This window comes from Populus nigra, chromosome 9 (genome assembly GCF_951802175.1).
Source record: "Populus nigra chromosome 9, ddPopNigr1.1, whole genome shotgun sequence".
NCBI lineage: Eukaryota > Viridiplantae > Streptophyta > Magnoliopsida > Malpighiales > Salicaceae > Populus > Populus nigra.
Genome location: NC_084860.1, coordinates 17,331,969 through 17,349,083, shown reverse-complemented (window position 1 = coordinate 17,349,083; position 17,115 = coordinate 17,331,969). Strand labels below are relative to the sequence as shown.

The window sequence follows — 17,115 nt, the reverse complement described above, 5'->3', positions numbered from 1 at the left end:
CATCGTTATAATGTTAAAAAACCAATTTAACTCAAAAAGACATAGTATTATTTTGGTTGCTATGAGCTGTAACATCATTTTTGGTGAGAACATTAGCCTTTTTTCTGGTTGTCATCCTGTATGAAAGATTAATTATAATGCTACCGTCATTATTCTTTTGTAATTTTTCACTTATTTTGCTAGCTGGGCATGCTTGATTGGCTTTCCAAAAGACTATATACCCTCCCACGCACTTAGGTTTATAATAATGAAGAAGGGTAGTTGAGCGTGGGGCATGTTTAATCACAGTACAACTAGCTGGGTTCAATTTCCACTCATTGGACTTGCAGTCATGTACATATTGCAGCACTTCCATGAAAAATATTCATTGGAAGCCTGTGATATAAGCATAGTTATTAAACCCGGCCCGGCCTGGCTGGTCGACCCGGTGGCTAGACCGGTCCGGGTTTAATAAAAGACCGGCTGTGGCAACAGCCCGGCTAAACCCGGGCGACCCGGCGGGTCAACACGGGACCCGGGCAAACCCAGACGAGACTCGGTTTTGTTTTTTTTTTTTTTTAAATGTGGGATTTGAAACCCATTAGTATATACACACTATGTTCCCATGAAAAAAAAACAAATTGAGTAAAAAAATATTGCTGTTGTTTAGGGGCTTTTTTGTAATTTTTTTTTAATTTTTAGCACAATAAAATGATTAATTACATTTTAAAAAAAATACATCTAGGGGATTTTTCATATTTTTATCCTATTTGTTTCTAACCAAGTTTGCTTAGGGGCAACTAGTTATCTTTATAAAATATAAAAGTTTATTTTAAAAAATTGGTTGGCATATTCGACAACGAGTGAGAAGCTCTCATGATCTTCTAACGGGGTGTTAGTGGGAGTCTGGTGGCCTAGCAGTGGCTTCTAGGGTATTGTTTGATTTTTCATGATGTCTCCTCCATCCCTAGGTGGCACGCGACTCTTCTCTCTTTTTTTACTTTCTCCTCAATTTCCATACTCGACCCTTCTAATTTTCAAAGCATCTTTTCAATTTGTTTTTTCTTTAGATTTGGTCATGTTATTTTAATTACTCTTTCTTTTTATTTGATATAATTTATAACATTTGATTTTTCTTCAATTTCATCCACTGATTTTTTATCTGTCAAATTTTGTCCTCATTCTTTTGATTTCTATTTGAGAAAATTTTTGAATTTGATTTTTTTTATGATTTCATCTCAATTTTTTTCACCTATCAATTTTCATTCTTATTCTTTTGATTGCTATTTTTTATACTTTATTTTTTTAAAATTGATATTTTTCTATTTCATCCTGTAAAATTAAATTGGTTAAAAATTGAGCTTTTTGGTTGAGTTCGGGTCTAGGATTTTACAGGATGCGAGTTTCGGGGATTAAACTATGTTTAGAAGATTTGCCCTTTTGCTCTATAGATCCTCCAACAGTTTTGACTCCCTGTCTAGACTATCCTCCCCAATCTCCTCTTCCACTGACCCGTCTAGATCCTCCTGAGCTCCCTCTTAGGATGAAACTCTCGCTCTTTCTCTGGAACTGACTTGATGATTGCCTGCTCTTCTCTTTCTTTGGGAGAGGAGGTCTCCCAGTCAAAAACTCAAAATCTCTCCTCTTAGCTCCAATTACCCAACTTTGCTCGACCACTGGTTTCGGGGTATCCCTTATTACACTCTCCACACCCTGAGTTGCCCGTACCAATTCCTGCACAGATTGAAATTGCATGGCTATCAATATCATCTTCAGTTCCCGCCTCAGTCCATCACAGAACCTTTCCACCCTGTGGCGCTATGTGGGAAGGTAAGTGGAGGCAAAAGTTGCTAAGTCCTGGAATCTCCTCTCATACTCCAGAAATATCAAATCTCCCTACCTCAAATCCAAGAACTCCTGTTCTTTCTCCCTCCTATGTTCCCTGGAATAGTACCTCTCCTCAAACTCTTCACGAAAGTCCCTCCATCTCAATGCCTCCCCTGATCTCCTCTCTCTAATGGTCTCCCACCAAGAGTGGGCACTATCAACCAATAGTTGAGTCACGCAATCCACCCGTAGCTCCTCTGGCACCTGCATCTGATTTATAACTCTTTCCACTTTTCTCAGCTAATGCCCAGCAACCTCAGCATCCTCTTCACCACCGTAAGTCATACAACCCATCTCTCTCATACCCGTCACCCATTGCACTATGATGACTACTCCCCCTAATCTAAGAGCTATACCGGAGGCTCCGGCTACCATTCCTACTGCTACAGCTTTCACTATATGTTCCATAAAAGCAGGATCTAAAAATGGGTTTGATCCAGCTACCGGTTCCACTGGTGGGGGTATATTATCTCCCCCCGTCTGTCTCATACCTCGGGCATGGACACATCTGCTTGACGGGACAACGAATCATTCTAAAGTCTCACTGACTCGCCAGCTTCAGAGTACACTGATGTTGCAGGTATATGAGAGGAGGTGTCTGCCAAGGGATCCCAGTCTGGATCACTTTCATTTCGAAAACTCTGGTCACTTCCCTGAACTGGGGATGGATCAGTCCTGGCTCATTGCCTTGTTCTCACCAAGCTGAAACACATTTCAAAATCATATAATCATTCCTGTCCCCAGAATAGCAACCTGGGCTCTGATACCAACTGTAACATCCTTCATTCCGGGATAAAAACAACATTATCATGTCAACCGAAAACAGAGTAATAATTTTTTTTCTCTTATATATATATATATATATTCATGGTTTTCATATTAAAATCTATCGAAATTTTGACGGAGTCCCCCTATACCAAAAGGTCCCAAGTTATCGACATGTAACCTGTTTACACTTTTAATAACTCGCATCTCATAACTTAATCCCAACCCAATCATCTTGGGTTTCAAATTCCACAGATATTCTTACACCTATTACCCACAATATTCATAATATACATTATATTCATAATATACATTATATAACAAAATATCATTATGGATGGATAAAAAATAAATACATACACACGAAAAATGGTTATATGAACTACAGAGATTAAGTTCATTCAATAAAGTTTAAACATTAATTATACAAATTAAGTTATACACACATTTTCATGTTTACAAAATACAAAGGTATACCCTCTAGAACCTAAATTACAATAAGGGAACATAAGCTAGGATATACTCCTGTCATATATGTGATGATCCTGAAATAAAATACATATTATTGAAAGGTGAATATCACATAAATATAACACGAATATCTAACAATTTCAACAGGGTAACATGCATTCATATTTTGTTCACTTCTTATTTCTGATTTTCATTAGAATCTCTTCCTTATTCAACTATTAATAACCGTTCCCTTTTTCACTATTAACCTCCTTTCCAGACTTTATAAGATCAAATATGATTATCTTTGTTTAACACATTACCGATACCCCTTTCACCGGTATCATCATCATCATCCCATAGGAGTCGATGCAAGGTGATCCCCTTACCCGGGATCCTAACATACACTAAATGTATGCTAGCCAATACATGGTGATCCCCTTACCCGGGATCTTAACATACACTAAATGTATGCTAGTCCAAACTTGACGATCCCCTTACCTAGGATCCTAACATACACTAAAGGTATGTTAATTTACGCCTCAAATCACACTTCTCATATTATATTTGTCAGTGATAATTTCATCACTTAGCAGTTCACACAACAACCTTTCCCCTTGAGTACACATACATTCAGTAATTCACATTTCACATTGGTAATAGATATTAAATCATGGAATTTAACTAGAAGGTAAAGGTGCGATTCACCTACCAGCAATAAAAGCACTACTCGTGCACCCCTACTGCTGCTGTTGCACCACGCCTGTGGTCCCTTCTGCAAATCACAGGTTTATCTCATAAATTTTCCTCACTCAAGGATATGTTTTATAATAACCATATCAACAACCAATAAGTCTTTCTTTAAGTCATTTCTTAATATTTTATGTTTTTCTTATTTCACCCATTATTATTGTTGTTCTTTGTCCGACCCCAGTTATCATTCCTTTCTTTATATTTGGACTGTCACTGTCTAACTGTCACTGTCTTGTTTTTGAACTATCACTGCCTGACCTCTCCTTAGATTTTTAACCATTTCTGGAGTTATAGGACTCCGATTTAAGCGAGATTAGTCTCGTTGGAAAGCTAAGACATGAGGCTACAAGTTCTATGATTTGAGGAGAACCTAGTTCTGCCTCTAAGATAGTCAAAATTGCTCATCAACCAACACTTGGATGTCACTATCTTGTTTTTGAACTGTTTCTGTCTGACCTCTCCTTAGATTTTTAACCATATCTAGAGTTATAGGACTCCGATTCAAGCAAGATTAGTCTAGTTGGAAAGCTAAAACATGAGGCTAGAAGTTCTATGTTTAAGGAGAACCCAGTTTTGCCTTTACGATAGTCAAAATAGCTTATCAAAAAACACTTGAACTGCTACTGTCCAACTGTTACTATCTTGTTTTTGAACTGTTTCTGTCTGACCTCTTCTCAGATTTTTAACCATATCTAGAGTTGTAGGACTTCGATTCAAGCGAGATTAGTCTCATTGGAAAGCTAAGACATGAGGCTAAAAGTTCTATGTTTAAGGAGAACCCAGTTCTGCCTCTACGATAGTCAAAATGGCTTATCAACAAACACTTGGGCTGTTACTGTCCAACTGTTATTGTCACATTTTTGAACTGTTACTGTCTGACCTCTCCTGAGATTTTTAACCATATCTCGAGTTATAGGACTCCGATTCAAGCAAGATGAGTCTTATTGGAAAGCTAAGACATGAGGCTACAAGTTCTATTAATTAAGGAGAACCCAGTTCTGCCTCTAAGATAGTCAAAATGACTCATCAACAAACATTTAGACTGTTACTATCCAACTGTTACTGTCTCGTTTTTGAACTATTTCTGTTTGATCTCTTCTTAGATTTTTAACTATATCTGGAGTTATAGGACTCCCATTCAAGCGAGATTAGTCTCGTTGGAAAGCTAAGACATGAGGCTACAAGCTTTATTTTTTAAGGAGAACCCAGTTCTGCCTCTAAGATAGTCAAAATGGCACATCAACAAACAATTGGATTGTTACTGTCTCGTTTTTGAATTGTTACTATCTGACCTCTCCTTAGATTTTTAACCATATCTGGAGTTATGGGACTCCGATTCAAGAGAGATTAGTCTCATTGGAAAGCTAAGACATGATTCTACAAGTTCTATGTTTAAGGAGAACCCAGTTCTGCCTCTGAGATAGTCAAAATGGCTCATCAACAAACACTTGGACTGTTACTGTCTTGTTTTTGAAGTGTTTATGTCTGACCTCTCCTCAGATTTTTAACCATATCTTGAGTTATAGGACTCCGATTCAATCAAGATTAATCTCGTTGGAAAGCTAAGACATGAGGCTAAAAGTTATATGTTTAAGGAGAACTCAGTTCTGCCTCTAAGATAGTCAAAATGGCTCATCAACAAACAGTTGAACTGTTACTGTCCAACTATTACTGTTTTGTTTTTGAACTGTTACTGTCTTGTTTTTGAACTGTTACTGTCTGACATCTCATCATATTTTTAACCATATCTGGAGTTATAGAACTCCGATTCAAGCGAGATTAGTCTTGTTGGAAAGCTAAGACATGAGGCTATAAGTTCTATGATTTGAGGAGAACCTAGTTCTGCCTCTAAGATAGTCAAAATGGCTCATCAACCAACACTTGAACTGTTACTGTCCAACCGTTACTGTCTCATTTTTGAATTGTTACTGTCTGACCTCTTCTTAGATTTTTAACCATATCTAGAGTTATAGGACTCTGATTCAAACGAGATTAGTCTCGTTAGAAAGCCAAGACATGAGGCTACAAGTTCTATTTTTTAAGGAGAACCCAGTTCTGCCTCTAAGATAGTCAAAATGACATATCAACAAACAATTGGACTGTTACTTCTAATTGTTACTGCCTCATTTTTGAATTGTTACTATCTAACCTCTACTCATATTTTAAACCATATCTGGAGTTATAAGACTGCGATTCAAGTGAGATAAGTCTCGTTAGAAAGCTAAGACATGAGGCTACAAGTTCTATGATATAAGGAGAACCCAGTTCTGCCTCTAAGATAGTCAAAATAGCTCATCAACCAACACATGGATTGTTACTGTCTCATTTTTGACCCGTTACTATCTGACCTCTCCTCAGATTTTTAATCATATCTGGAGTTATAGACTCTGATTCAAGCGAGATGAGTCTCGTTGGAAAGCTAAGACGTGAGGCTACAAGTTCTATCTTAAAGGAAGAACCCAGTTCTTCCTTTAAGATAGTCAAAATGGCTCATCAACAAACACTTGGACTGTTACTGTCTCATTTTTGAACTGTTTCTGTCTGACTTCTCCTTAGATTTTTAACTATATCTGGAGTTATAGGACTCCGATTCAAGTGAGATTAGTCTCGTTGGAAAGCTAAGACATGAGGCTACAAGTTCTATTTTTTAAGGAGAACCAATTTCTGCCTCTAAGATAGTCAAAATGGCACATCAACCAACACATGGATTGTTACTGTCTCATTTTTGACCTGTTACTGTCTGACCTCTCCTCAGATTTTTAATCATATCTGGAGTTATAGGACTCCGATTCAAGTGAGATAAGTCTCGTTAGAAATCTAAGACATGAGGCTACAAGTTTTATGATATAAGGAGAACCCAGTTCTGCCTCTAAGATAGTCAAAATGGCTCATCAACCAACACATGGATTGTTACTGTCTCATTTTTGACCTGTTACTGTCTGACCTCTCCTCAGATTTTTAATCATATCTGGAGTTATAGGACTCTGATTCAAGCGAGATGAGTCTCGTTGGAAAGCTAAGACGTGAGGCTACAAGTTATATCTTAAAGGAAGAACCCAGTTCTTCCTTTAAGATAGTCAAAATGGCTCATCAACAAACACTTGGACTGTTACTGTCTCATTTTTGAACTGTTTCTGTCTGACTTCTCCTCAGATTTTTTACTATATCTGGAGTTATAGGACTCCGATTCAAGTGAGATTAGTCTCGTTGGAAAGCTAAGACACGAGGCTACAAGTTCTATGATTTAAGGAGAACTCGGTTCTGCCTTTACGATAGTCAAAATGGCTCATCAACAAACACTTGGACTGCTACTGTCCAACTGTTACTGTCTGACCTCTCCTCAGATTTTTAACCATATCTGGAGTTAAAGGAATCTGATTCAAGCGAGATTAGTCTTGTTGGAAAGCTAAGACATGAGGCTAGAAGTTCTATGTTTAAGGAGAACCCAATTCTGCCTCTACAATAGTCAAAATGGTCATCAACAAACACTTGGATTGTTACTGTCTCATTTTTGAACTATTACTGTCTGACCTCTCCTCAGATTTTTTAACTATATCTGGAGTTTTAGAACTCAAATCTATAATTTAACATCCATGCATCAATTCATAAAGGACTTTAAAAGAACTCATAAGATCATATTTAAAATATCTTACCCGGTACGAATCAAGGTCTCGATCCCTCCTTTTCTTTCTAATAGCAGTTGACCCTCCCCTCTTCTCTTCTTGTTCAATTTTTCTTGTTAATCCCTTGCTCACCAGTGTTTATTTTTACCTATAACCTTTAATCTTGGATGGGTTCTTGAAATTTGGTGTTTCTCTCTTGATCTGTAAAAATAGATACCAAAACTCCCTCTATTCTTTCTTCACGATAGTTTCAGTTTTGTTTTTGGTAAGAAGAGTAGTATTTATGCTCTATAATTATTTTTATTTGCATTTAAGCTCTATTTTCTTTAAGTGTATTCGTTTTGCCCCCACTTCTTTTTAGTTTAGTTTATTTTCTTTAATTTAATCCAACCTTGATTATCTTAGGATTTACAGTCAACTTTGGTGATAGACTCGTAACCAAATCACAAAATTCATCACAAAATCCCCGAAACACATATAAGTTGAAATCAGTGAGAGAAATAGGTCTGCCAATCACAGCTAATTCATCAAACAAACCTTTAACGCGTTGCAAGTAGAGGGTGACAGTATCATTATCATGTTGAAGATCTTGAAAAGAGCCATGCAATTGCATGATTCGAGATTTGGATGGGGAGGCGAGAGCATGTTCAAGTGTGCTCCAAATACTAGCAGAAGTCAGACAATCAACCTCGAGATGAAGAACATCATCTGTGAGAGAGGACAACAGAGTTGGTCTTACTGTTTCCAAGTCAGAAACGTTTGGGAAGGGCCATAATTAAAGGCAGCAGAGGCAGCAGAAACCGTATTGGACAGATTGTGTATAGAGGGGCATGAAGTCGAGCCGTCAACAAATGAGAAGACTCCTTGACCAATCAGATACGGCTTCATCTACATACACCAAAACAAATAATTGTTGTTGGTGAGTTTGAGATTGATAACCTGCTAGGTGTTAGAGAGGGGAATAAGCGCTGCGGTTGCAACAAAAGGAGCCATGGCTGTGTTGGTTGCTGTTGTGAGTCCAAGAACCGGGGAAAATGAATTTGGAGAAGAAGGGCTGACATTAATGCCAGTAGCAGCACTAACCAATGGATGCATAGCAATAACCGTGACAAAAAAGAGTAGCAAGATGACTAAAAAACTAAACCGTGACATGGAAGATGGTAGTAGCAATAATCGATTGAAAAACCTGCGAAGAGCTGTCACACAAATAATAGAGGAAAAAGATGAGCACACCTGGATTGAGAACGTCTTTGACAGAGAGGGAAAATATGATACCTTACTGATAGCATCATTTTCATACTTATTTGAGGATACATCATTTTCATCATAGTCTGATAGCAGCTGAAAAGGGGGAAACATCAAATCCCCACTCCCCCTTCCCTAAAGGCTAGCTATCTCTTTCCTTGTAACTAAAAAAGGAGAAAGAGAAAAAAAGAAAGCAGCTTCAACTTTATTTTCCCTTTTGTAATTGCCGCTGTTCTGTAATTCTTGCTGCCATATATTATACCTTACTGATTATAGTTTTTTTTTTTTCTTTTCATGTGGGCTTGCATAGGTGATTACTTAACAGAATAGATTAACCAACAAAAGCATTACAATCACTTGGTAAAATCAGTTATTTGAAAAAAAAAATCAGCTGGATTACCAGAAGTATCTTGAGTTCCATAAGAGTTCGGTGAATTTCCAAAGCCAGATATTCTTTACCTTTAGTTTGAAAGCTTAAGTAGTTACTTAGAGTCTAAGAGTAAAAATTTTTAGATTTAAAACTTATATACTCATCATTATAATGTTAAAAAACCAATTTAACTAAAAAAGACATAGTATTATTTTGGTTGCTATGAGCTGTAACATCATTTTTGGTGAGAACATTAGCCTTTTTTCTGGTTGTCATCCTGTATGAAAGATTAATTATAATGCTACCGTCATTATTCTTTTGTAATTTTTCACTTATTTTGCTAGCTGGGCATGCTTGATTGGCTTTCCAAAAGACTATATACCCTCCCACGCACTTAGGTTTATAATAATGAAGAAGGATAGTTGAGCGTGGGACATGTTTAATCACAGTACAACTAGCTGGGTTCAATTTCCACTCATTGGACTTGCAGTCATGTACATATTGCAGCACTTCCATGAAAAATATTCATAGGAAGCCTGTGATATAAGAAAAAAAAGGTTAGGGCTGTTCCTGTATGCACGCAAGAAAGATTGGTTCAAGCTCCAGACACATTTCCAACTTTCCTGCGATTCATTGATATGCTAAATCTGAGAATACTTGGTTCTATAATAATGTTAATTAATTTTTTTAAATCAGTAAATTAATTAAAAAACGAGGCCATCAAGGTAATGGCCAAAAAAATACAAGGTGTTATAATGCGTCACTCACCCGTCTGCCACTGGCATAACTTCACCAACTCTCTCAAATTTAGCATTCATAATAATCGTAAATGAAAGCAAAATTCAAATTTATGGAGGCAGGGGGTTTTTGACACCAAAATTGAGGAGAAATTGGACAAAAAGCAGTCTAAAAAAATAGATTCAGTTTTTGTATTTACAAAATGTTTTTGAAATCTTTTTATATAAAATTTTTTTAAAATTAAAAAAATATTATTTTAATATATTTTCAAGTAAAATAAATTTAAAACAATAATATTGTTGCATTATTCCTTCTAAATAAACAGTGCCAGAAGAATCACGCTCCTTCGCTCCACAGCCACAGATCTGTTGGAGTATCATATTATTCAACAAAGCTAACACTTAAATTTTAGACCAACTCCTATCCTTTGTTTTTATATCATTTGATTCTTTCAAATTGAAATTATTTGAGAGTTTGAAAATAATCATGTCTATTGAGAGTTTGAAAATAAGCGTGGTATGCTTCTTTATGTCTATTGAGAGTTGAAAATAAGGATGGGTGTCAGGTCATATTAGACCAACCTTTTAGTTGGATAAAAAAGCAACCGACCAACCTTTTAGTTGGAAAAAAAATGCTTAGAATAATATTAATGGTGTTAATGAATAATATAATTTTTTTTTGGATTTTCAGTTAATAAATTAAAATTTTAAATTTAAAAGATTTTCATCAAAACAAAATTTGTTAAAAAAATAATATAAAACTATTTTTAAAACACAATCTAACTTTTTAAAATTGAAATAATTATTTAATAACTCTCATCGTCATGATTCATTCGCCGCTTTATGTTTTTGTTGATCCCAGGTCTCATGCCTTTTCAAACAATGACCATAATTTGTTCGTCAACTGTTAAAGAATACTATCACGTTTATAATTACCTGTATAGACATGACAGGACCAGCTAGAGTTATTTTTAATTAATTAGATATTTAATGGCCAAAAAGTCTGATCTTAAAGATTTGAGATCGCCGACATATCAATAGTTCAGATTGACAATTCAATTCTAATGTCATCTAAAAAATTTCTTCTATGCAAAGATTGCAGAGTAATATTACATTCCTAAGATAATGGAAGGATTAAAACAATTTTCGGTCACCTCATCACAGCTCCTCTCTATAATAGAACACCTTGAGACTTCAATTCTTGAAGGCGAGGCTGAGAGGCAAGAAAGCAGGCAAAATGGTGCCTTCTAGATCTTCCATACTTTCAATACTTGTGGTCCTACTCCTATCTCCATTAATAGTTTCACTTCCAATTCAGGATAGGTTTCTAAAATGTCTCTCAAAATATTCAGATACATCCTTTCCTTTTTCCACTGTCTTGTATACTCCACAAAACTCTTCTTTCACTAGTGTCTTACAATCTTATGCTCAAAACCTCAGGTTCACCTTGCCTTCAGTACCGAAACCTGAGTTTATCTTCACTCCTTTACAAGAATCTCACATCCACGATGTTGTTATTTGCTCTAAGCAGCTTGGAATTCACCTTAGAGTCCGTAGCGGAGGCCATGATTATGAGGGACTCTCTTATGTTTCAGAAATCGAGAAACCTTTCATTGTTGTAGACCTTGCAAAACTACGGTCCATCAGCGTTGATGTTAAGCATAATAGGGCGTGGGTTCAGGTGGGTGCCACGAATGGTGAACTTTACTACAGAATTTCTGAGAAAAGCAAAACCCATGGCTTCCCAGCTGGCACTTGCACAAGCGTAGGTATGGGTGGGCACATTTCAGGAGGTGCATATGGTGCCATGTTGCGAAAATATGGCCTTGGAGCGGACAACGTCGTTGATGCACATCTAATTGATGTTCATGGTAGACTTCTCAACCGAAAACTCATGGGCGAAGATCTTTTCTGGGCCATCAGAGGAGGTGCAGGGGGGAGCTTCGGAATTGTCACCGCCTGGAAGTTAAAATTGGTTCCCGTACCATCAACCGTGACAGTATTTACCGTTACCAAGACGTTAGAGCAAGGTGCAACTAAGATCCTTTATAGATGGCAAGAAATTGCTGATAAACTAGACGAGGATCTTCTCATCAGAGTACTCATTCAGACAGCTAACGTCACCTCCCAAGGTAAAAGAACTATTGCTACTTCTTACAATTCCTTGTTTCTTGGTGATGCCAGCAGGCTTCTTCAGATAATGCAGCGCAGCTTTCCTGAATTGGGTTTGACACGAAAAGATTGTATCGAAACAAACTGGATCAATTCCACTGTATTTATGGCTTTGCTCCAAAATAATACTCCTCCTGAAGTTTTCCTTCAAAGAAAAGACCCGAACAGGGGGTATTTCAAAGCCAAATCGGACTATGTCAAAAAACCCGTTTCTGAAAAGGCACTTGAAGGGTTATGGGAGAAGTTATTTGAAGTAGAGAGTCCTCTACTAGTGTTTACTCCTTATGGTGGAATGATGAGCCAAATTTCAGAATCTCAGACTCCTTTCCCTCATAGAAAAGGTACCAAGTTCATGATTCTGTACTATACCGGTTGGCAAGATGCAAAGGAAAACGTTGCAAAGCATATAGATTGGACTAGGATGGTTTACAATTACATGAAACCTTATGTCTCGAAGAACCCAAGGGAAGCATATGTGAATTACAGGGATCTTGATTTGGGCATGAACAACAATTCTAACTCAAGTTTTATTGAAGCGAGTGCTTTTGGTACTAAGTACTTCAAGGATAACTTCTACAGGTTGGTGCATGTGAAGACCAAAGTTGATCCTGATAATTTCTTCAGGCACGAACAAAGCATTCCACCACTTCCACTGCACATGAGAGAAAGAAATTGAAGTGGAAATCATCTCCTGCAAAGCTTAGTTGGATCACTATTTTCACAAGTCTTGATCGATCTTTTTTTTTTTTAATACTTTAGCTAAATAAAGAAATGCCATGTTATGCAATCATGCTGTCTGGGGTTTATTTATTATAACTAAAAACTTTGCATTGTATAGTCCAATTTGTTGAGGAAGAATGATGGAAAAATGTTTCGAGTTAAAATGGTCGACTAGAAAACACCCTTCTTGAGGTGTTTTTGCCACTGCTCTGATCAAAGTTTTTTTTTTCTTTTTTTTTTCTAAATATCCCTTAGCTTGTCAATTTATTATAAATAAAAACTTTTTTTCTTCAGTTAAAATGGTTTTTTTTAATCTTTCTTTATTAATTTCACATTTGTGCTAACTTCTCGAATCTCTTTTATATATTATTTTAAGCACATGTATAGGAACTACTTGTATTAAATTAATTCCAATAATAGCCATTAAACCTTATGACATATGATTTAGTTTGTTCACATATCAATTGAACGTTTGGGTACGAATCAATCCAAAGTTTCTTGTGAGACTAAACTTAAAGTCTTGCTTGCACATTCATTGTTTATGTCAGCAACCTTAGTCAAACCAAAAGTTAAAAAAAATAAAAGAAAGAGAGAGAGTTGAACTATATGGATTAATTTAAAATAGATTAGATTGTCAATTTTGTCTTGGAGGTTCTAATCCGATAAAGATATATCAAGATAATTTAATGTTTGTTCCTAATTAACCTTGTAAAACATACCCTCCCCTGGATGTTGGTCTAGTAGTATAATAAGTATTTTTTTTTTCAAAGGATCCATTAAATCTTGGATTGTATAATAGGATGCACTTTGCCCTTTTACATAATAATCAAATAAATTATTAAAAAAAAAACTAAAATGGATCAAGGCTTTTACTGTTCACGTAGATAAAAAACACTGTAGATTTGAACAATATAGCGACAATTTTACCCTTATAAAAAAGCTCAATAAACTTTCTATTGGAGGCATTACTATCTTTTTCACGAGATCCATTGTTTATTATTAGATTGACCGGGAAAAAATCATTCTTTTCATGCATTTTAAGCATAGTAAAATATTGAATTACCCTTAAAAGAAAAAAAAATATTTAGCTGTTGTTTAGGGGCTTTTTTGTAATTTTTTTTAATTTTTAGCACAATAAAATGATTAATTACATTTTAAAAAAAATACATCTAGGGGATTTTTCATATTTTTATCCTATTTGTTTCTAACCAAGTTTACTCAGGGGCAACTAGTTATCTTTATAAAATATAAAAGTTTATTTTAAAAAATTGGTTGGCACATTCGACAACGAGTGAGAAGCTCTCATGATCTTCTAACGGGGTGTTAGTGGGAGTCTGGTGGCCTAGCAGTGGCTTTTAGGGTATTGTTTGAATTTTTATGATGTCTCCTCCATCCCTAGGTGGCACGCGACTCTTTTCTCTTTTTTTACTTTCTCCTCAATTTCCATACTCGACCTTTCTAATTTTCAAAGCATCCCTTCAATTTGTTTTTTCTTTAGATTTGGTCATGTTATTTTAATTACTCTTTCTTTTTATTTGATATAATTTATAACATTTGATTTTTCTTCAATTTCATCCATTGATTTTTTATCTGTCAAATTTTGTCCTCATTTTTTTGATTTCTATTTGAGAAAATTTTTGAATTTGATTTTTTTTATGATTTCATCTCAATTTTTTTCACGTATCAATTTTCATCCTTATTCTTTTGATTGCTATTTTTTATACTTTATTTTTTTAAAATTGATATTTTTTTATTTCATCCTGTAAAATTAAATTGGTTAAAAATTGAGCTTTTTGGTTGAGTTCAGGTCTAGGATTTTACAGGATGCGAGTTTCGGGGATTAAACTAGGTTTAGAAGATTCGCCCTTTTGTTCTGTAGATCCTCCAGTAGTTTTGACTCCCTGTCTAGACTGTCCTCCCCAATCTCCTCTTCCACTGACCCGTCTAGATCCTCCTGAGCTCCCTCTTAGGATGAAACTCTCGCTCTTTCTCTGGAACTGACTTGATGATTGCCTGCTCTTCTCTTTCTTTGGGAGAGGAGGTCTCCCAGTCAAAAACTCAAAATCTCTCCTCTTAGCTCCAATTACCCAACTCTGCTCGACCACTGGTTTCGGGGTATCCCTTATTACACTCTCCATACCCTGAGTTGCCCGTACCAATTCCTGCACAGACTGAAACTGCATGGCTATCAATATCATCCTCAGTTCCCGCCTCAGTCCATCACAGAACCTTTCCACCCTGTGGCGCTATGTGGGAAGGTAAGTGGAGGCAAAAGTTGCTAAGTCCTGGAATCTCCTCTCATACTCCAGAAATATCAAATCTCCCTACCTCAAATCCAAGAACTCCTGTTCTTTCTCCCTCCTATGTTCCCTGGAATAGTACCTCTCCTTAAACTCTTCACGAAAGTCCCTCCATCTCAATGCCTCCCCTGATCTCCTCTCTCTAATAGTCTCCCACCAAGAGTGGGCACTATCAACCAATAGTTGAGTCATGCAATCCACCCGTAGCTCCTCTGGCACCTGCATCTGATTTATAACTCTTTCCACTTTCCTTAGCCAATGCCCAGCAACCTCAACATCCTCTTCACCACCGTAAGTCATACAACCCATCTCTCTCATACCCGTCACCCATTGCACTATGATGACTACTCCCCCTGATCTAAGAGCTATACCGGAGGCTTCGGCTACCATTCCTGCTGCTACAGCTTTCACTATATGTTCCATAAAAGCAGGATCTAAAAATGGGTTTGATCCAGCTACCGGTTCCACTGGTGGGGGTATATTATCTCCCCCCCGTCTGTCTCATACCTCGGGCATGGACACATCTGCCTGACGGGACAACGAATCATTCCAAAGTCTCACTGACTCGCCAGCTTCAGAGTACACTGATGTTGCAGGTATATGAGAGGAGGTGTCTGCCAAGGGATCCCAGTCTGGATCACTTTCATTTCGAAAACTCTTGTCACTTCCCTGAACTGGGGATGGATCAGTCCTGGCTCATTGCCTTGTTCTCACCATGCTGAAACACATTTCAAAATCATATAATCATTCCTGTCCCCAGAATAGCAACCTGGGCTCTGATACCAACTGTAACATCCTTCATTCCGGGATAAAAACAACATTCTCATGTCAACCGAAAACAGAGTAATAATTTTTTTTCTCTTATATATATATATATATATATATATATTCATGGTTTTCATATTAAAATTTACCGAAATTTTGGCGGAGTCCTCCTATACCAAAAGGTCCCAAGTTATCGACATGTAACCAGTTTACACTTTTAATAACTCGCATCTCATAACTTAATCCCAACCCAATTATCTTGGGTTTCAAATTCCACAGATATTCTCACACCTATTACCCACAATATTCATAATATACATTATATAACAAAATATCATTATGGATGGATAAAAAATAAATACATACACACGAAAAATGGTTATATGAACTACAAAGATTAAGTTCATTCAATAAAGTTTAAACATTAATTATACAAATTAAGTTATACACACATTTTCATGTTTACAAAATACAAGGGTATACCCTCTAGAACCTAAATTACAAAAAGGGAACATAAGCTAGGATCTACTCCTGTCGTACATGTGATGATCCTGAAATAAAATACATATTATTGAAAGGTGAATATCACATAAATATAACAACACGAATATCTAACAATTTTAACAGGGTAACATGCATTCATATTTTGTTCACTTCTTATTTCTGATTTTCATTAGAATCTCTTCCTTATTCAACTATTAATAACCGTTCCCTCTTTCACTATTAACCTCCATTCCAGACTTTATAAGATCAAATATGATTATCTTTGTTTAACACATTATCGATACCCCTTTCACCGGTATCATCATCATCATCCCATAGGAGTCGATGCAAGGTGATCCCCTTACCCGGGATCCTAACATACACTAAATGTATACTAGCCAATACATGGTGATCCCCTTACCCGGGATCCTAACATACACTAAATGTATGCTAGTCCAAACTTGGCGATCCCCTTACCTAGGATCCTAACATACACTAAATGTATGTTAGTTTACGCCTCAAATCACACTTCTCATATTTCATTTGTCAATGATAATTTCATCACTTAGCAATTCACACAACAACCTTTCCCCTTGAGTACACATACATTCAGTAATTCACATTTCACATTGGTAATAGATATTAAATCATGGAATTTAACTAGAAGGTAAAGGTGCGATTCACCTACCAGCAATAGAAGCACTACTCGTGCACCCCTACTGCTGCTGTTGCACCACGCCTGTGGTCCCTTCTGCAAATCACAGGTTTATCTCATAAATTTTCCTCACTCAAGGATATGTTTTATAATAACCATATCAACAACCAATAAGTCTTTCTTTAAGTCATTTCTTAATATTTTATGTTTT

The 17,115-nt window shown here is 36.4% G+C and overlaps 1 protein-coding gene across 1 annotated transcript; it reads left to right on the top strand.

Annotated features, from left to right (window-relative positions):
* The first annotated feature begins 10,857 nt into the window (after positions 1-10,857).
* On the top strand, positions 10,858-12,818 carry LOC133702999 (monolignol oxidoreductase AtBBE-like 13). Its single transcript, XM_062127373.1, has one exon. The coding sequence runs from the start codon at positions 11,047-11,049 to the stop codon at positions 12,655-12,657; it is 1,611 nt and encodes a 536-aa protein (XP_061983357.1). The 5' UTR covers positions 10,858-11,046; the 3' UTR covers positions 12,658-12,818.
* The last annotated feature ends 4,297 nt before the right edge of the window (positions 12,819-17,115 follow it).